Here is a 21,887-nt window from a genome sequence, read left to right on the forward strand (position 1 = left end):
GGTCTTAGTAAGAGCGAAATCGGTGTATACATATTTATTCAATTGGGTCATAAATTTATAAACAAAAGTTCTTCGTAAAAAGTTACGTGAGATTATATATGATCAATTAACAAAAATGTTCCTCTGGAACCAGCAAATTTAGCATCATTTTTTATGCGCACAGTTTTCGGTGAATAACAACATAAAGTTTAAATATACGATATTAAATTTTTTCAATCAAAACATTTTTTTATGATAGCAGAAGATTAGCCTATCTCTTTGAGCCCAGCCGAAATAATTCCAAACCCATACGCAGAAGGGAGGATATTATCCGATCAATCGAAAATTTAAATCAGTGTCATAATTTTTTATTAACCACCATTTCACATGATTAACAAAAAGTAAAAATAAAAAAATTCATTTATTTATAGTTTAAAAATTCATCCAGGCACCTGTCCTGGCGCAATCTAGTTATTGGAACTGCAACAAGAAATGTATTGGAGTGTTAAAATCCTCCATGGGTTATTAGTGGTGGTACATCTTTCGACTTAGAAGAAGATGATGATGCAACTCCAGCCTAAGAAGAGTTTGGTGGTACATCTTCTACACCAGATGGTGGTGGTACATCTCCTTTTTTAGATAAAGATGGTTCAGCTTTTGTTTCAGAAGAGTCCGCTATATCTCCATCTTCAGAATCGGATGGTGAAACATCTTCTTTTTTAGGTAATGCTGGCACACCTTTAGCCATGGAAGGGGATGGTGGTGCATCACCAGCCTTAGAAGAGTTTGGTGGTACATCGTCTACACTACAAGGTGGTGGTATATCTCCTTTATTAGATGAGGATGGTACATCTTTTGGCTCAGAAGAGTCTACTATATCTCTATCTTCAGAATCGGCTATTGAGACATCTTCTTTTTCAGGTGGTGGTTGCGCAGGGGATGATGGTACAATTCCAGTCTTAGAAGAGGGTAGTGGTACACTTCCTTTACTAGATGGCGTTGCTACATCTCGTTCTTTGGGTGGCGATGGTACATATACTTTCTTAGAAGAGTGTGTTACATCTTCATCTACAGCTTTGGATAGCGAGACATCTCCTTCTTCGGGTGGTGCTGCAATAACTTTTTGAGGTGATGGTTGCTCACTTTGTGTTTTTTGTCCTTCTACTGAAGGAGCATCACCTAAGCGTTTCTTGACGTCGGTAAGATTTCTGCTAGTCGGCAAGGTTGAACCTAACTCTATAACAAAACAATATAAATGAAATAAACTGGAAAGAAAAGAAATTAATTTCAAAATAAATGGTACTTTGAAAAAAAAAGATAAATGTAAGAAAGGCAAAATCATTAAAAGTGAAACATAGTATACGAAATTTTTATAAACTTATGCAGCATCATTGATTCCCAAAATGGGTTGATATTTTCAGAATGTCTGAAAAAAATTAATATTGCTATTATTGCTATTATAGTTGCATACTTACGAATGAACACTGCAGAGGTGAAAAACAAAGCAGCAATAAAGAGTTTCATTTTATCGACAAATACAAGAACTTGACTGTTGTATAGTTACGAAGCAACTGATGATTTTTCAGGATAGTTGATACACGTTCTCGGATTCCGTTGTAACTCATTATTGAAGAAAAATCCTGGCCGGTATATATACTCCCTAATATCCGGTGGAGGAATATTATTCTCGTGTAAAACTCTCATATTAGTTCTTTATTAATTCTAAAAATTTCATTCGCATGGACCATTCTAGAATAATTTTTTGATTTAATAATATTGTAGAGTCAATAGAATTTATGAAAAATAAACAGCAAGAAGGAAAGTGACGCTAAAGCATATAATTTCTAAGCTTGTGACCAACTTGTCAAAATAATTCTTTATCAATATAAGTGTACTGTGTATGATAACCTTGATTTTGACTTATTCTCAGCCTTGGTTTACTATGTCTAATTACTGCGCATCAATTTTTCGTATACTGCGTCTTAGTTTGTGACGATCGGATTGTTTTGAAATTAATTTTTCATATTGAAAATAATAAATTTTAGACAAAATATTTTGAGACTCTAATAAAATTATTTGAGACCTTGATACAATTATGGGTATCTATTGTATTCTTATCTTAATCCTAATTATTTCTGTCTTTCACATAGAAGAAGCCAAGTTTTCCCTTTTTAATTGATTTTATTGAAATATTTATATCGCTTTAAACTGAATAATTTATGCAAAAACTAACTTTATTTGTCTTCGCAGTGAATATAGGCTGCCTGCAACCCTGATGTGATTCTTTAAAAAAAAATTTAAAAAGGCGGATGTTTGCATTTATCACGACCTAAACACAAATTTCCGTTTAAAAAAATTTTTAGTTACATTTTTTCAATTTCCTCTTTTTAATTTAAATATTTAGCTTCCTAGAATTGTACATAAATTTTTCGCAAAATGATTTTATAGTGATTTTTATTTTAGTGAAGCAGATAAAGTACTAGGACAAGGAAGATTGTGAAAAAGTTAACCACTGTAAGTCCCACTTTAAGTTATTTTTCACTTTTTTTATTAATACATGTTTTCTAAAGTTAATTTAGTAGAACATTTATATTAAATCATGACTTAGTACAGTTTTTGAATTTTTTACGACTTGATTTAACAATTATTTTTAAAAATCAAGAAAATGTCACGCACCTGTTCCTAACTACAAATTAAAAATTAAAATGTTTTAAACATTGTTAATTTGTTTTATTTTTGCGTTCCTAAGGTCTTACGGAAGTTTTGTTAAGAAAGATAAAAATAAAGACTAGTATTTCATATTTTAAAGTTACGTATCCTGAAAATTACTTTAACATCTACCCCAAAAGTTTTTTAGTCTAATCAATCTCCAATATTATTTTACTTTCAATCTCTAAAAAAATTATTACTTAAACTATTCACAATTTGAGCTCAACTTGTTAATTTTATTTTTACAAATATTATAGTATTGTTAAAAATCAATTTATAAGCCTTGATTCTGAGTATCAGTAAATGATTATAACTATTTTTGCATTATTTTTTTATAAAATGTCTGGAAACGCTTCATATTAATTTATAATAATGCAAAATTAATGGATATTTTTAATCATAAAAACAAAGTCAATTGTGAAAACAATAATTTTTCTCATATTATTAAATACGTTTGACCTTTTCTAGTTCGAACTGAAGGTTGGAAAAAATTCTGAAAAAACTTAGTTCTTAAAAATAAAATCTATTTTAAGATTATTATGATTCAAAAAATATATTAATAATTTTGGTTTATAAATCTAGACTTTACTTACATTCTTTTTTTTCATCTTGTCGTATAACATTCAATAAAATGTCAACTGTATTTCGAACGAAATATCAATGATCTAATTGAACAATAAACCATTCTGTTCCACCAAACAAATTTTGTTTACTCAAGAGGATCAAAGAATAATTTCTTTGACTCAGAGCCAAGAAATATTTTTCTTTAATGCACCGAAATTTTTCTCAAATCAAAGAATGTGTGGTTCTAAAAATTCTTCAATTACTGAAATTATTTGGCCCTCGAAATGTACAAAAATCCAAAACAAATTTGATGCCTGCATGTTAAAAAACTAATTTTTGAATTCTTGTGAATTTCTTGAAAAGCTTTTAACGATGTTCGATTGCTTTCAATTCTTTTAGGTTTATTGAAATCTTCTATCTTCCTCGGAATTTCCTGAATAATTGGAAATCCTTAAATTCTTTAAGTCATTGACATATTCTAAATTCCTTAATATTTCCTACATTCCTTGCATTTTTTGCAGTCCGTGAAATTTCCTAGATTTTTATGGATTTCGAGAGTTTTAGGAATCTAAAAAAAATATAAAAAGTTAAATTCTGGGACTAAAGACAGAAGTTACAAAAAAATGTATCTGTTTAACCAAAAAAGAAATACAAATTTATTGCTAATGAATTTTTAAAATAAAATTAGTGGTTTTTGTTTATATCGTTAAAAATATTTTGAAAATAAATAAATTGACTTTTGGACTAACGGCACATCTGTTTCATTATCAATGTATATTACGCATTTTTATAATAGAAATTGATTGGAAAGATAAATTTTTCGAAGTAATAAAAATTAATACAAAATAAGGAAAAAATATTAAAGGATCGTAAAAATAAGATTTGTACATTATTTTGCAATACCCGAATAAGCAGACTCAGACTGAGGTACAGGAATAAAAACAATAACTATTTCTTATAATAGAGTTCAGCTCAATGTAGAGAAGTCCGTGCTTCGGAGAAAACCGAGTGGGAGGAATAAGACGCGTAGTGATGATGTTTTCGTTGAAGACAAAGGAGCTTCAACAAAAGAGAATTCACGACGACCAAATCACAGTTTCCATGCTCAATCTTTAATTTTTCAAGGTTTGAACATAAAAGAGGAGGAAGTACAAAGACCGAGCGCGAAGCGCGAGATTCAACACACTCACCTAGGCGCGCTCAAACTTCCAATATAAGCGCGCCGCGCGCAATATGAATGCGACCGCAGGGTTGGCGGATTTTTTAAACAGTTTTTAAATATTAAAATTACTGCTAATTTCATCAATTTTAGTAAATAAAAATGGTGATATTCATTTTGAATTCACTTGAATTTTCTCATTGTAATTGAAGGCTTGGCAGAAATAGCATTGGATAAAAAAAATCTATTTTTCTAGAATATTTATTCAAACTGCGAGTGGATGATAAAATAGTTTGTTACATATTTTCCATGAGGTAACAACAGTTTTTTTCAATGAAATTGATTCTGCAAAAAGACCTTCTTCTTCGCTCCGTTGGGAATCGAACCACAGAACTTCTGAGCGAAGAAGATTTCTTTTTCAGAATAATATTAATTTAACAAAATTTTTTCAAATTTAAAGAAGACGATAAGAATTCCTGTTATTTTCTGATTATAATAAAGATTTATCCAGAACAAAAAATATATGCTTTTGTAAATTTTATTCAGAATAGTCGATATTAGCAGGATTGAGTTGAAACTCAATATGCAAATTGTTTCTAACCCAAGAAATACTGAATTGTGCTAATCATTAAATAATTACAAATATTTTTTTAATAAACAAGTTATTTTTTTAAAAGAAATTTTCTTTTAGGAAAGTGTTATAAAGTCGCATTTTGTTGAAAAAAAGTTCCAGTTATTGTCCAATTTTCCATTAGAAGGATGTAATGCTTTGTTAATGCTAGCAAACATAATTTTTATGAGTTTATTATTATTATTATTATTATTATTTATTTTAAACCATTGGTTTACCTCTCACTTGGAGTGAGTTGTTAGTTAATTAAATTTAGCAAAAATAATTATTTTAACAAATTATCATTGCTTTTAACTATCTTCTGCTTTATTGATAATAGATAGTTGGAGCTTCTTATGAATTTTTTTAATTTTCACACACTTTGTAATCAATAAAGTAATATATAATTAAGCTCATAAGCATACTTATCTACAAAACTGACTATTGTTTATATCTATCTTCTCTTAGACTATTTCCAGATAGTTCCCTTTTTTCTAAAAGCTTTAGCTTTGCTTTTACTTTTTGCTTATGAACAAATAATAAGTGAATCTCAACGAGAATACACTTTTAGATATTATTGTATTTTTTAAAGTGAATTATTGTTGCTCTTTTCCCAATTTTTAAAAGAAATAAATTTAAGCAAAAAAGCTATCTTACAAACTGAGAAGAAATGTTAAGTTGGGCCATTGATTCAGTTTGTAATATATGGTACTAATATTTTATTAGTTAGGACAACCATTTAGTCAGTTGCTAGTACTAACTGAATAGTCATTTCAACTAATCAAATTGTTCTGCTCGCTAATAAAATAGCAGTATTAAATCTTACTAAATAAATAGTGGGTTTTATATTCATTACACTATAAGCATCCCGTCTCCCCTACAATGTAGAAAGATTCTTTTCGTGTATTTATTAATTTCTGATAAAATAAAGGTAAAGCAAACTTAAACATTTCAGAAAAAACTGCAACATTTTATCACTTATATAAGAGAAAATATTTTTAATGACAATAATAAATTGTATGAAAAGCTACGTTTGTTAACTTGAATGATGAATTACTTGACATGGCAGAAAGTAGGTGTAAAGTTAAAGATTTCAAAAGAAGCCGAAACTATATACCATTAATAGAAAAAGACAGATGGTTTTTAGCAAAACCCAATTTTTTATATTTTCCTTTTCTTTTTATATTATATTTATATAATATCATTTCATGATCCTTCTCTAAAAAATAGTTGTGCACATGAAAATTTCGAAATGCTTGCTGTCGTATTTCTTCAATGCTGATTGGTTAATTCGAAAAACTTGAAGCAAAGAATGTTGAAAAATTTACACACATAATTAAGAAATAAAATTTCAGTTGATGAGCAGTGACATAGAATATTAAATCGGTATGCACAATAAAGCTGAAAAATGTAAGACTTACTGATTTTATATTTTATTATTGAATCAAAGTCAAAAATATTCCGCAGAATTAAAATTTAAAAGAAAAGAAAATTTTTTATTTAAATATATGTCATCAAAAGTAACCTTATTGTCAAATATAAATCAAAAGTTGTGTTTTTTGCAATATGTATTAAAAACCCATTTTTAAATATTTTTGTTGCATTATTTAAATTGAAATAATTATTTTCAAAAACCCAAAATTACTGAAAAATAACAATTTTAAACAGAAAACGAAAGAATTTTATTTTTGTTAAAATATTGTAATTAATTTTCTATATGACATAAATAATGAATTTCCGGGAAAAAATGGATTCAAAACAAAAAATTGTGATATGTTACATTTCCACACAAGAAAAAAATAATTTCTTAACATAGGATTAGAATTTATAATCCGAAAATATTTATTTTCTACTGAAATAATTGAATTTTCAACTTCAAAAATACGAAAAGTGAATTTTCAAGCTAAAAAGATCTTTTAAAAAATATGAAACAGCTACGTTTTTAACCAGAAAATATCTTTTTGAGAAAAAATGAGAATTTGCAAAAAAATAAATAACATTTTTTGCAAAAAAAGAATTCCTAAATAGAATAATATATTTGCACCCAAAGAATTCATTTTCAACCTAATAGTAGAATTTTTTACCTAAAGATGAATTTTCTATAAAAGAAAGACAAATCTTCAATATAATAGAAACATTTTCTGTAATTTTTATGCAATTAGATACAATTTTCAACAAAAAAAGATAAATTCGTGTAAAAAGAAAGATAAATGTTGAAACAAATCAGTGTAATTTCAGTTAATCAAAAAAATTTGAAATCAAAGAAATTAATGAACAGCCAGAAAGATTAATCTTCTACCAAAACATATTAATTTTTATCAGAATAAACTAATTTTCAAGCAACTTTTGATTTTTCAAAGGATTTCTAACCGAACGGTTCAATTTCAGTTAAAAAATTAATTTATGAAAAAAGAAACGAATTCTTTAAAAAATATGTAAATTATTAAGCAAAAATTTAATTTTTACCTACAATAGGGAAATTGTTAAAAAAAGAGTCGAATTTTTAATTAAACAGAAAAATTTGCAAGCATAAAGAATAAATATCTACAAAAAAAATCATTTTCGACAAAAAATAGAATAGTTAAATTTTCGATTACGAAAAAAAATGTTGAATATAAATTATTTTTTCAGGTGAAGGAATTCAATCTCATTCAAACAGATTAATTTTCTATCAGAAAAGATTGATTCTGGTTCAAATGCATGAATTTTTAACCAAATTTTTAATTTTAAAAATAATTTTTTACCTTATATTTTTATTTCAACTAAAAAGGTGAATTAGTCAACAAAAAGATTAATTTTCCTCAAAGTACATGAATTTTTAGTCAAATTCTAAATTTTTGATAAAATTTTCACCTAGAAGCCCAATATTTATCAATACAAAATAATTTTGTAACGTAAAAAGAAGGTTCAACCAAAAAAAAGTGTTTTCTGTGAGGTGTCAAGTTTTGAAGTGAAATTTGTCATGTTACAGGATTTAGTAATAAAGAGAAGTTCAAATTTTAAAGGACAGTAGCAAAAATTAACCGTTTGTGGTAAGTTTAGGTTTTTGAAATCATCATTTAAATATAAACAATTTATTAAAAACATACACAATTGGTACTTTTTATCTATTGTGAAAATAAAACTTTACTGTTCGTAAACAATAAACTTATTTGTACTCATGTCAAATATAAATTGAAAGACTCTTGTATGTGTCAGTCTTGATTAATTAAAATGTTACATCATTGATCCTAGATTCTTATCAGTCTTAGCATAAACATAATATTTACTTTTTTATTACTCGTAAGCTTTAAAAACAAAATTTTGGAAAAAATAAAAATAATGCAATACGTTCATGTGACGAATATGCTAAGAAAACGTGATGAAAGAAAATTCGAATAAAATTCAAGTTGTCAAATTTAATAATACTTTGGCGAATATTAATCTTGAAATACTTGAAAAATTTCGAGACATATTTTGTGGATAAGAAGAATAATTCGATAAGTTTAATAATAAAAATATATTTTAGCCTGCATAATGTTTTAGTTTTAATTATAAAATGAATGCAAAGTTTAAGATATCCATGCATTTGTGGCTTTTCTTTCAAATAGAAAATATATACGTGTCCCCTTAGTTCCTTAAAAAAACAATATTATTTCGTGGATAAGAGATTCTGCAACTTTGAGTGTTAAACCATAATTTTTGTTGGGCACAATAGGATCTATGCTTATTGTTAAAATGATCCCTTCAGAGATGTAATTTTAGAAAAACTAGTTTTATTCAATAAGCATAAAATTCCATGCTACTTTTTGAATTAGATTTAATAATAATGCGAAATAAAGACCGCTAGGAAAAATATTTTCTAGGACATCTTGTCGCTAAATTAAAAATAGTAGTCCCCATAACATTTAATCGTCAAAAAGTCATGCTATAAATCCTAATAAAGTATAACGTAAGAAATTATAAAAATTTCTCAGCAATGCAGACAATATTATTTTCTTGGGAAACTTAAAAAAAATTATATGATAGGATAATTGTATTTTTAACTTTCCGCAGTTTTGGATTCAGGTTTTACGTCGACTTTAGCTGAATTTTTCGGACATGTGTAGAAGCATCAAATACCTTTAATATAAGGCTGAAGAAAAATGCTCCAATTATTCGAAGAATTTGTTGCGACTTCGAAAATAATTTTATTTATTATTTGTAAAATACCAAACATCGATCTAAAATTGTAAGGACTACTCGTAAAAAATGTTTATCGGCTTACATGATTTATTAGTTCGTATGAGTAAGTTAATGGACTCAGAGTATCATTCATAATTTTATTTTATTTTAAACTATTCTCTTTGACTTACAAAAGATAGAAATAAGAGAAATAGTTCAAATGGCCTCTCAAAATGCTATAAAAAGCATTTGGACCACTGTTAATTTTTTCCCTGAGGTGTTCGTGAAACATATCCAGCCTTAGAAGAGGATGGTGGTACATCTGAAGACTTCGAAGAAGGTGGTGGTACATTTTCATCATTCGAAGAGGTTGGAGGTACATCTCCTTGTTTAGAAGGTGAAGGTACATTTGCTTCGTTAGACGGTGATGGTACATCTCCTTGTTTTGATGATGATGGTACATCTCCTTGATTTGGTGATGATGGTACACCTTCTTGGTTAGATTGTGATGGTACATCTCCTTGTTTTGATGATGATGGTACATCTCCCTGGGTAGATTGTGATGGTTCATCTCCTTGCTTTGATGATGATGGTACACCTCCTTGGGTGGATTGTGATGGTACATCTCCTTGTTTTGATGATGATGGTACATCTCCCTGGTTAGATTGTGATGGTGCATCTCCTTGCTTTGATGATGATGGTACACCTCCTTGGGTGGATTGTGATGGTACATCTCCTTGTTTTGATGATGATGGTACATCTCCTTGGTTAGATTGTGACGGTGCATCTCCTTCCTTTGGTGATGATGGTACACCTTCTTGGTTAGATTGTGATGGTACATCTCCTTGTTTATATTTCGATGGTACATCTCCACCTTTGGAAGAGGTTGGTGTCCCATTTTCCTGTTTAGATGATGGTGTTACATCTCCTTGTTGAGATGTTGTTGTTTCAGTTTGTGTTTTTGGTCCATCTTCTTGAGGAACTTCATTTGAAGGTTTCTTGACGTCGGACAGTTTTTCCCACGGCGGTAAGGTTGAGCCTAATTCTGTAGCAAGGAAATATAAATTGAATGACTTGGAAAGATTCGAAATTAATTTAAAAAGAATTGAGACCTTTTTACAAACTCTACCAAAAATATGAATAAGCTTGTTTAAACTATACTTACTGTGAATTTTTATAAGAAAATAAAAACGAAGATTCTACAAACAAACTTATGACTACTAGAATCCCCAATTAAGGGATATGTTCAAAATATCATTAGAATCATTCTTTGTGAAAAATTAAACGAATTTTTATAACAAAACTGTTAGAATTCTTTCCATTTTCTCACAGCAAAGAAAATTTAAATAAAATATTTAACAAAAACGAAGTCCGAAACTTTGCTACTTAAAAATTCATCTGAAGAATGAATATTTTTTATAAATATTTGTCATTAGTTTGGCAATTTGTTGTGAAAATTCTGGACGATGAGATACAGCCTTTAAATAATATTGTTAATTCTTTTTAATGGCTGATAGATGGACTCTCCTGCAGGAATATCGCTATTAAAAATGAAAATAGTGATTATCATGAATATAATATAATCCTGTTAAAAAAATTGATTAATCGAATACAGGAAATATTTTCAAGTGCATAATTTAGCATAGGAAATTTTCATAAACTGTTGCAGTAACAGAATTTTCCATACATGGTCCATATTTGAAGAAATTATCAAAAAATTATAATTTTTATTAAGGCTATTAAAGTTCGTTATTCTTACCAATAAACACCGCAGAGGTGAAAAGCACAGCAGCAATAAAGAATTTCATTTTCTCGAAAAATTCAAGAAACTGATTGTATTTTGGTTGCAATGCAACTGATGATTTTTCAGGGTAGCTGATATACACTCTCGAATTCTATTAGAACTGATGATTTTTGGAAGAATCCTCGCCGATATATATACTACCGAATATCAGGTGGAAGGAGAATATTTTGGTGTTAGAATCTCACATAAGTCTTTCATCAGCCAAAAAAATTTCCATTGCACGAATCGTTCTAGAATAATTTTCTGATTTAGTATTATTGTTGTGTCATCAAATTTATCAGCAATACACAATAATTAGTTAAATGATGCTCAGTCGCTATGTTTTTCAATCACGTGACCTGGACGAAAAAATAATTCATTATCAGTATAAGTATGCCATGTGTGGTAACATTTATTTTTAACAAACACAGACTTTTAGTTTTCAATTTATTATTTTTGCGTATTATTTTTTTGTATAATGCGTTTCAGTTTGAGCATTAAATTCTCTTAAAAAAAATTTTTCGAATTAAAACTACTTTAATATAGACAATATATGGGACCTAGTTATAACTATTTTAGACTTTAATGTATTTATAGATATTGCTATTGCATCCTATTTTCAACCTTATTTTATGGTATCTCACAAAAAATAAGGTTTTCCCTTGTTTGCAGCTTAGTTTATGAAAGAATTATTTTAAGGAAGAGCTATGTTTGGTTTTATTGTCTATTTTAGAACTACAGCGAAAAAATATGTATTAGTCATGTATTATTATTTTAATATTTGCGTCGCTTCAAACAAACCAATTTAAAAAATAAATTGTATTTTTAAATAGAATAGTTTTTCCCTTTTTAAAACATTTAGTCGAAAATTCATAAACAGAAATTTGGACTTTATTATTATAGAATCATTTCCATCGAAAGTGTTTCTTTTAAAAATAAATTCATACGATAAAAGTTACTTATTTGGAAATTTCAATTTACAATCTTAAAAATGTTTTGCTTTAAATAGAAATAGTCGGTCAAAGTTTTATTTACGCAGTATGCAACCAATAATATAGCCAACAGCATTGAATGCGTCTTTTTGATAATTTTCTTTCAACAAAACATATTTTTTTCATCGGTTAGCAAATATTAATTTTTCCAATATTCAATATTCAATATTCAATATTCTATATAAAAAATGTGCATATATTGAACGTATCTTAATAGTTTAATTTAAAAATTAACGCGCCATATAGCGATAATAAAATGTATGAATAATTATCGAAAACAAAATTACGGTGACTTAAAGTTAGTCAATGTTTTGACCCAGTTATGATATCTATTGTAGACACACAAGCCGGCTTCGACCCCTGCGATAACAATTGCTTACATAAAGATTAAAGAAGCCACATCTTCAAGAATATTTAGAAATTCAAATCTTAAAATGAGCATGTTTTTTATTATTCATAACAATCATGAAATCGAGAAAAATTTCCATCTACTAAGCTTCTTATTACAATCTTTTCTCAAAGTTATCTGATATATTTTCGCAGAGCTGGCCTGATAATCGTTTCTTTTTTGGTAAATAATCAAACAGATATATTACTAATATAAGGGTGATTGTAAAAAAGTTGACCACTTCAAGTCAAAGTCATTTTCTAGTTCTTACAGAGATTTTAGTACAGATAAACATTGATTTATCAACGATGATTCCAGACAACCTGAAATAATTATGAAATTTTTTGCGTAATAGATCTTATAAAATATAATAAATTTTAAATAAAATAAATCATTAAAATAGGCTTCTTTTTAAGATTTGTTAAAACTTCTAACGGCTTATAGTTTGAAATGAAGCATGTAGAAAATTCTTAAAAGATTTAGTTTAATAAATACAAAAATCATAAGATTATTATGATTTCATTGATTTAAAATCAAGATTGTACGATACATTGCACTATATATCTTATTGTATAACATTGGTTGAAACAAATATTCAAGTTTTAAATTAAATTTTAGTGATTGCATTGATAACAATTTTTTAAATTTTACTGAATAAATGTGACATAGTTCACACTTAAATATGAAAAATCATTCGATATTTGTGTTTTAAGCTTCCGTAACATTTTTTTTCATTTAAAAAAATATATTTTTAAAATTCAGAATGAGGAAATCGTTTCAAATTAGAGAAAAAATTTCGTTGGAAAAAAAAACCAGTTCTTGGCACTAAAAACATTTTTCTTCCAAGAGAGAATTTTTTTAAATTAATGAAACATTTCTTTGAGTCAGAGGCAATAAATACTTTTCTTTTATTTAAAGAAATTTTCTTTCCACAGAAAAGGCAGCTTTTTATAGAAATGATTAAATTTTTAAAGAAAGACATACATTTTTAGCTGAAGTGATAAATTCTTTAACCACAAAAATAAATGGTTAAAAAATTAGTTTAAATTTTAACCAAGTAACTTAATTTTCAAAAAAAAAGAATTCTTATTAAAATGTATATTATTATATATTTTATACTTGAAAGCTCAAAATAAAATAAAAACAGTAGAATGCATACAGAAAGGGAAATATTTAAAGAAATAGTTGAATCCTCGAAAAACGAGTAATTTTTAAGCAATCGTCCCTCTAACCAAGAAAGATGATATTAAAAAAATTCAATATCCTCTAAAATATATTAATATTTTAACAAAAAGTATTCATTTTCAACAAAAATTTTATTTTCCAAGAAGAAAATTAGTTGTCCCACAGAAAAGACCAATTTTCATAGGAATGGTTACATTTTCAAATAAAGATATAAATTTTTAACGGAAGTGATAAATTCTTTAACAACAAAAATAAATAGTTAACAAAGTAGTTTAAGTTTGAATTAAGTAACTCAATTAAAAAAAATAATTTTCAATAAAATGTGCAATAGTTGACATTTTATAATTAAAAGGTTAAAATTTTTAATAAAAGAATTGTTAAATTTACCTAAAAAGATACTAACTTTTAATCGATTAGTTGAAGAAATTCATTTGTCACAAAACCGTTAAATTGTTCACGCCGAAAGTATGAATTTCAAAAAAAAAGTTAATTTTCAAGAGGATCTTCAGGATAAATTGATTTGCAATAAACTAGTTCAACTTTTAATTAAGTGGTTAAATGTTTGAATGAAAAAGATAAATTCTCAATGAAAAGTGTAATATTAGATACTTTATAGTCAGAGATTTGAATTAAAAATAAAAAACAGTTTAATTCATACAAAAAGTATTTCGGTCGAAAAATAAAAATAAGGTCCATCAAATTGTATTTTGAAACATAATTTCTAATACAAACTAAACAATTATAATACAAACTAAAAATTCATAATAAACCTGTATCTGAGTAACTGAGCATTTAGAGAATTTATGAAATTATTCCGAAAATTGTTTTACAGTCTTTCATATTCCTTTTTATGTAATTTTGCAAATACTCTGGATTTGTTTGAAATCTTCGGCTATATTATTCCAAAATTAAGTTTTCAAAATAAAAAATCGATTTAGATTTTCCAGGAATCTGAATAACATGTGCGTATTATTTTGAAAAATTGCAACTTCCTTGAGAAGCTTCAAAGTTTTATTTCGAAATGCTTAAAAAAATTACATTTCGTTTTAAACGTACAATTTTCTTACAAAAGTGCGATTTTCAACAACTAGCAGTAGTTGATATTTTCATGAAAAATGTTTCTACTTTGAATCAAAAATAGTTAAAATGATGCAACAAAGACAATATAATTTAATATTTGATAATTCAAATAACAAATATATTTTAAATGTATCATTTGAATTTAACTAAGAAATATTTTGGTTGTAAATAAAAAAAAACAGTTGAATCCAAACAAAAAGGATCAAAAAGAGATTATTTATTAAGCCGAAGAGACTTATTTAAATTTGTCATATAAATTAAAATTAAAAAAAGCTATTTCAGACAAGAAAAGAAATCAATCCACTTGTTAAATTTGTATGTCGAAGTAACAAATTTTCTAAAAAAAATGTAATTTTAAACCCTGAGATATCAATTTTAAACAAAAAAGTTTATCTACAATTATGAGTATTCAATTAAATAAATGTTTTTTTAACGAAGCAATTTAACTTTATACCAAGTACTTAAATATTCAACCGGAAAAGTTAAATTCACAACGAAATGAATTTTTTTAATTTTTCGCCAAGCGGCTGTAAGGGAAATAGTAATTTTTAGCACAAAATACACATTTTGAACTACTCATTTGGAGATTTTTGTGACGGTTTAAAATAATTTCAAGTGTTCCCTCAAAATATTTGTTTTAAAGTAAAAAAGGACTTCAAAAATTGCCAGGATTTTTTTTCCAATTTTCAAAATCTTTGGAAATTTTTTGATATCATCCTGAACATTATTTTATAATACATTTTCAAAAATAGGAAATTATTAAAAACTTTCGCGAAAATGTTAGGAAAAATTTTTTAATTCACTTAAAAACTTTTAAATTTGCTAGAAACTTATAATCATTTGTTCGAAATCTTAAAAAATGTATATTTTGTTTTAAATTTGTTGCAAATTTCACAAGTTCCAAATTGTGTTCGTAACTTTTCAAAACTTCTATATATCCATTAAACTAACTTAAAATTTTTTTACAATTTCATAAACTTAGAAAATTGAAAAACTTTGCTTTACAATCTACTACATTCTTTTCCAAAAATTAAAAAATCAGTCAAAAATTTTGGAATCCTCATAAATATTTGGAAAAAATAAATGGTTTCAAATAAAGAATTAATTTCAATTTCTGGAATCTTAAGAATAAAATTTGTTCACCTTCTAGCCTTTCAGAATTCTTAAGAATCTTCAAAATTTTACTTTAAAAATCTAAATTTTGTTTAAAACATTTCAAATTCTTTTGAAATGTCATTTGAAAATTTGTTTTTCTGCACCCATAATTTTATATTTCTTATCTCTATGAAAGTTTTGAAAAAGTATACAAATTTTATACTGAGATAGCAATATGTAAAAAGACAACGATTTTTTAATGTGTAAAATTATTTGCAATAAAAAGGTTCTCTTTTATCAATCATATTTTGAACGTTCGAAAATAAATCATTTCGAATAAAATTACTAAATTTGAAATTTTGATTTATTAGAATTAGAGCTCGTAATATGGATTAATAGATAGGCATATGTAACCTTAGTTAATGAAGTTAACTTGTTATGAAGGTTATTACTGAAAAATTATTTACAATTTAAAGCTTTTCTTTTGGAAATAAATTTTTACAATCAACATTGCTCATTCGAAAACTACGATTTACGAAATTTGAGAAAATTCAATATAGAAAACTGAAAACAGCAATTTTAAGTCATAATAATGCAATATGCTACTAATCAGGTAGCTAACAAAAATGAGTGGAAAATTTTCGATAATTTTGTTTTGAGAAAAAAAATTTTGCAACCGAGTCCAGAACCTTCGTTTGGAAACATCCTACATTCCATGCGTCTCGATAATTTGTTTTGAAATTTAGACATAATACAGCAGTGATAAAATTTATGAATAATAACCAAAAGCAAGGCTACCAAAATTTAGTCACCGTTTTCAAACACGACACGTACATTCAATAAATTAATGCGTGATCAGTGAGTACACCAATAAATAATGCTTATTTTAGCCATATAAGCTGAGTTGGACCACTGCGATAATTATCTATCTAAAGTTTAAAGAAACGGGATGCTCGACAACCTTCAGAAATTACAACCTGACGAAAAAATTTCCGCTTCTAAACTGCGCATTTAATTTTTTCCGTAAAACTCACTGATACCAACTGTTTAGAATGTTCTCGAAATTTTCCGTTGAGTTTATCTGAAAACTATTTTTCTCAGATCAGGTCTAAATGTAGATACTTAACGTAACAAATTTGATTCTTGTTTCTTATTTTGAAAAAGCGATGTATTACCGAGGATAGCAAAAAATTCCATAAAAATCCCCGGAACATTTAAGGGGAAGTTCCGAAAATTTCGAAAAAAATTTCAGGAAGATTTTCGGAAGTAAGTAAATGTCCACTAGGGTGGTGCAAAAATGCATGGTAAATGTTTTTTTGCACGCTAGAGGGCATTATTCCTGATCTGAAAAAATAAATTCCCTAATTTTTCATTTTTTTATTTTGACAGATTCCGGTTTCTTCTCGATGTTTCTCATTTAAAATTTATGGGGAAAAAATGTTGTTCTCAAAAATTATTACTGTTAGTGTAGTGGAGTATTTATTAACATTATTTCATTAATTTTCAATTGATTAAACAAATGGACTTTGTTTAAATAATTTTTTTATGAGGAATTGTCAATATATCTTCAGTGGAATTATTATCAACATTGTGTTTAATTTGATTTTAAAAAAGTTTTTTTTTATAAAGGAAAAATTATTTCTTAAATATTAAAGATAAATTAATTACTATTAAATTAATTGTTAATCAGTAATTATTTATTTCTGATTAAAATTCCATTAGACCCAAAGTAATAATTTAAAAAAATTAAAAACGAAATTATTCAAGCAAATTCCGTTTGTTTAAATAATCGAAAATAAATAAAGTAATGTTAATCAATATTCCACTGGACCAATAGTAATAATTTTGTGAGAAAAAACGAATTGTCAAAAAAAAAGTTAAAACAAATACAATTTGTTTAAACATTCAAAACTTAATGAACCAATGTTATTAAATATTTCACTAGACTAATAATAATAATTTTAAGGCAAAAAAAACAAATTTTCAAAAAAAAATGATTTAAAAAATTTCTATTTGTTTAAAAAATCAAAAAATAATTAACCAATGATAATAAATATTCCACCAGTCCAATAGTCATAATTTTAGGTAAAAAAATGAGAATATAGTGTTGATAAGGTTGATTTAATGAAGAATTGACATTTTTTGTTTTAGGGATAGTTTTCAGGTACTCTTGGGGGAGTGTTGGGATTGTCCAACCCATATATTACAAAAAATTACGGAATTTCTTTTTTCGAATTTGAAATGAAATTGGGGAATTCACTGCCTTTAAAAAAAGGAAGATTCCCGAACAAGGATCGGGGAATTTTTTGAGAAATTCAATTAATTAAATTCCTTAAATTAACATGATGCCAACATTATTCACAAGCATTTCACGAACCTTCCTTAGGATCTTCCTTGATATACGGAGAATTACGTACTTCCAAGAATCTTCTTGGAACATTTTTTGAAATTCTTCAAGCCATCCATTGGAATATTCCGGGTCTGTTTAGAAAAGCTTTTGTAATTTTCGAGTTGCATGATAAAAATTTAACAGGTAGATGGTGAATTCTAGAATTTGACGGAATCGTGATTAAATATTAGGGTGGTTTAAGAGATTAAAGTTTCTTTGATTTGTGAGCTCACCACTCTAAAGACTTCAATTTGCAGAAAAAATAACTGGTAATTTATTTCAAGTTAAACCTTTCAAGTTTTTTGAGCTTTTTCAAAGTTTCAAGTTAAATCACCCACAACCGAAAAACATCAGTATTGTTTCCCAGCTTGGATAAGAAAATTTTTGGTACTGCCTGAATATTTTAGGAAGTAGTAGGAAAGACAATTTTGATAAAAAAGTATAGAAAAGTTTGACAAACACCCCTTTAATTTTTTTTTTAGCTAATACCTAAGTGTTTTTCAAAAAGGGGTATTTTTCCATTTCTGCGGGAGGTTTTTCCACTTTTCCATACTTTCTCATTTTATTCCCTTTTCTTATCACTTTCTACCATGTGTAGGCAAAACTAGATTTTTGATCGACCCTTCAGAAAATACGAACTTTTTACTTTTGGGGGTGGTTGAACTCTTGTTGGATCCAAGATCCCCCTTTTCAGAGAATTTGAAAAAACTGAACATTTTTTTTACCAAATGGAAGCTTTTTAGAGGGTAAGTCTGTGAAGAAAAAAAAATTGGTAAGACACCCTGTTACTTATAGAACCCAGTCAGCTTGGTAAATAAACAATATTACTGCCTTTAGATAAAGTGCAATGTTATTTTAGGAATTAATAAAAAACAAAGTTATCAAAAATATGAAAAATATAGAAGAGTTATGTAAAATATCAATTTCGGAAGTAAAAATTCTTATGTGTAATACTTGATATAAGAATTATATTACTTGCATACAAGTATATCATTAAATAACGCTAAATGTGGTAGATTTTTCCTGAGAAACATGTTTTTTAATTGTTCAAATTTAGGAATTTGATATTTGATATAATCAATAATTCAGAAATTACCTGTCGCGAATTTCACTAAATATTCCGGATTTTTTAGATTTGCTTATATTTTTAACTATCGAGGATTTTATTATTTGGAAACGTTCCAATTCGGGATTATTATATTTTGGGAATTTTATTGGAACTATAAAAATCGAAAAATTACAAAACTGTCGAAATATGAAAATTCCGTATGGAAAAATTTTCGAATAATAAAATTCTTTTGAGACGATTTAAAATCCCGAAAATAAGAATTCTCGACACTGTAAAGTGCTCGAGTAATGAAACTGCTAGAATATAAAAATTACAAATTGGAAGATTTCTAAATCATAAAATTTCCGGCAGTTTATAATATTACCAAATTTGTAAATTTCTGACAGAAAATGGTCGAATTATAAAATATCCGAAATAGACAATTCCCGAATTAAAACGATTAAAATAATTGATTTTTTGAAAATTTATTTACTTGTTGTCAATAAAGTAATCAAATACTTTGATCAAATAATGAAAATTTGTAGTTATCGATGTTTTTTTAAACTACCGTTTTAATTTATAATAACAAAAATTAAGAAGAATATATTTCTGAATGTAAAATTTTGTTTTATAATTTGAATAATATTTTTTTTTAATTTTATCCTAATCGAATTTTTTATTTCAACCTTAAATGAAAATAAAAAAATCGATAAAGATCAGTGCTGGATTGAATCCTACAAAGTAGGCTTAGAAAATGTAATTAAGTTCGATGAAATTTAGGAAAACATTTTTTTTGTTAATGGCAGACATGTTTTTAAATTTACTTTTCATACAATTTTCACACAATTATTCTTGTTTTAACTAAGATAATAATTTTAAAAAACCTTAAACATTAAATAAAATTTCTTTGACAAAAGTATCAAATTATTGTATTTTCTTTCAGTAAATAATATTTTGTTAACAACATTATTTGTTCGGTAATATTATATACTCTTCAATAATTTTATGACTCAGGATTTTTATGTGTTGGCAATTTTTATATTCGAAAATTTTCCAATTAAGATGGTTTTTAACAAATTTTATTTTTTCTAAACCTTTTTTCACTCTTATTAAAAATTGATCCATTCGAAATTTTTCAGTTTGGGATAGTTACATTTCGTCGATTTTATTAGTCGTGAATTGTTTAATACATTATATTTATATTGAGCAAAATTTTATAATTTCGAGAGTTTTATTGGGAAATTTTAAAATTGTGAATTTTTATTCTGACGCATTATATTTTATGTCGGAAACCTTACAATTAGAAATGTTTATATTTTGGTTATTTTCTAATTGTATGAATTTTTCATTCGGTAATTGTCAAATACGGGATTTTCGTATTTCCTTGAAATTGTATAATTTTGGGAATTATCTCTAAGAGATATTTAATAATTTTTCATTTAAAATTGTTTTATTTGATATTTTGAAGCGTTTACGCAGTTAAAAAAAATAGAATTTCAAAAGTTTAAGAAAAAAATAATAATTGTAGACTTTCAAAGATATTAAACAAAAAATAACCAAAAGTCATTTCATTTCTAACAAAATAATTTAATTTCTAAAAACTAAATTTTCAAACAAAGACGGTACATCTTTGGTTAAAAAACGTTATTGATAGAGAAATTCATTTTTCACAAAGTAGTTACATTCTTAAGCAAAGAAAGTCATTTTTAACTGAAATATTTAATACTTAAGAACAAAAAATGAATTTCCTACCTAATAGTTTAATTTTCAATCCAAAAGGTAAATGTTAAAATATTTAAAACAACCAATTTTTAACAAAATGAATGAATTTCTATCAACGTAGCTAAATTTCCAACGAAAAGTATGAGCTTTCTAGCATAGAAATTAAATGTCTATCAAAAAAGATAAATTTTCGGCAAAAAATGGAATAGATTCCACAACAGATGGAATAGTTAAATTTCTAGTTTAGAAAATTTATTTTCAACGGAAGAAAAATAAATTTTATCAAATTTATAAGTTTTCAAGCAAAAAAATTTATATTTTAACTAAAATTATGAATCTTGTAGCAAAACATGAATTTTTAACCCAATAATTAAATTTTTACCAAGCATGGAATAGATAAATTCTTGGTAGAAAAAAGTCATTTTTAACGGAAGAACTATGTTTCAAGAATGGTAGTTAAATTTTTTTGCAATAAATGAAACTTCGACTAAAGGATTGAATCTCCAACAAACAAATTAGTTTTTAACCAGTCAGATAACATTTTTATAAAAAAAGACCAATTGTCAAAAAAATTAATCTTGATTATCTTAAAAACACCATTCTTATATTGTTGGCCAATTTTTTTTGCTTCATTCTATACATTGCTAAGCAAGCTATCTAGTAAGTTTGAGGTTAAATAAATTTTGTGACTAGTACAATTTGTATTCCTTCAAGTTGAATTTCCTATTTTCTCTTAAAAATAATGTCTTGCTGCTCTAAATATCACTAAAATTTATTTATGAAATTTCAGAGAATTTTCCTTTAAGCCAGTAAATTAATTAGTAAAAATCAAGCTTTTTAGAAACTTCTTAGTTCTTGTACTACATGAAACTTTTGTCGGTATGATAATATTGTACCGACATATTACTTTGAGTCAAGACAAAGGCACTTCAAGTGCATGTTAACATTTTCTAGAAAAACTGTTTCTTTTTTTAATTTTTAGAAAATTCTAACTAGGGTACAAATTTTGTTTAAAATTTTTAATTTTTAGATTTAGAGAGA

At 26.4% G+C, this 21,887-nt stretch overlaps 1 protein-coding gene across 1 annotated transcript; it reads right to left on the reverse strand.

Moving 5' to 3' along the window:
• Positions 1-556: 556 nt before the first annotated feature.
• On the reverse strand, positions 557-1,604 carry LOC117183069 (proline-rich receptor-like protein kinase PERK12). Its single transcript, XM_033376225.1, has 2 exons — positions 1,544-1,604; positions 557-1,215 (listed from the first exon to the last, which is right to left on the reverse strand). Exons 1-2 carry the CDS (start codon positions 1,602-1,604, stop codon positions 557-559), a joined length of 720 nt encoding a protein of 239 aa, XP_033232116.1.
• Positions 1,605-21,887: the final 20,283 nt, after the last annotated feature.

The sequence above is a fragment of the Belonocnema kinseyi genome, chromosome 2 (genome assembly GCF_010883055.1).
Source record: "Belonocnema kinseyi isolate 2016_QV_RU_SX_M_011 chromosome 2, B_treatae_v1, whole genome shotgun sequence".
Classification (NCBI taxonomy): Eukaryota; Metazoa; Arthropoda; class Insecta; order Hymenoptera; family Cynipidae; genus Belonocnema; species Belonocnema kinseyi.

What these genes read in the sequence shown, in the direction of transcription:
- LOC117183069 (XM_033376225.1), bottom strand. Translation starts at nt 1,604, where the DNA reads ATGAGTTACAACGGAATCCGAGAACGTGTATCAACTATCCTGAAAAAT. An exon ending in GAAAAATCATCAGTTGCTTC is followed by an intron (nt 1,216 to 1,543) that starts GTAACTATACAA and finishes GTTTTGTTATAG; the next exon opens with AGTTAGGTTCAACCTTGCCG.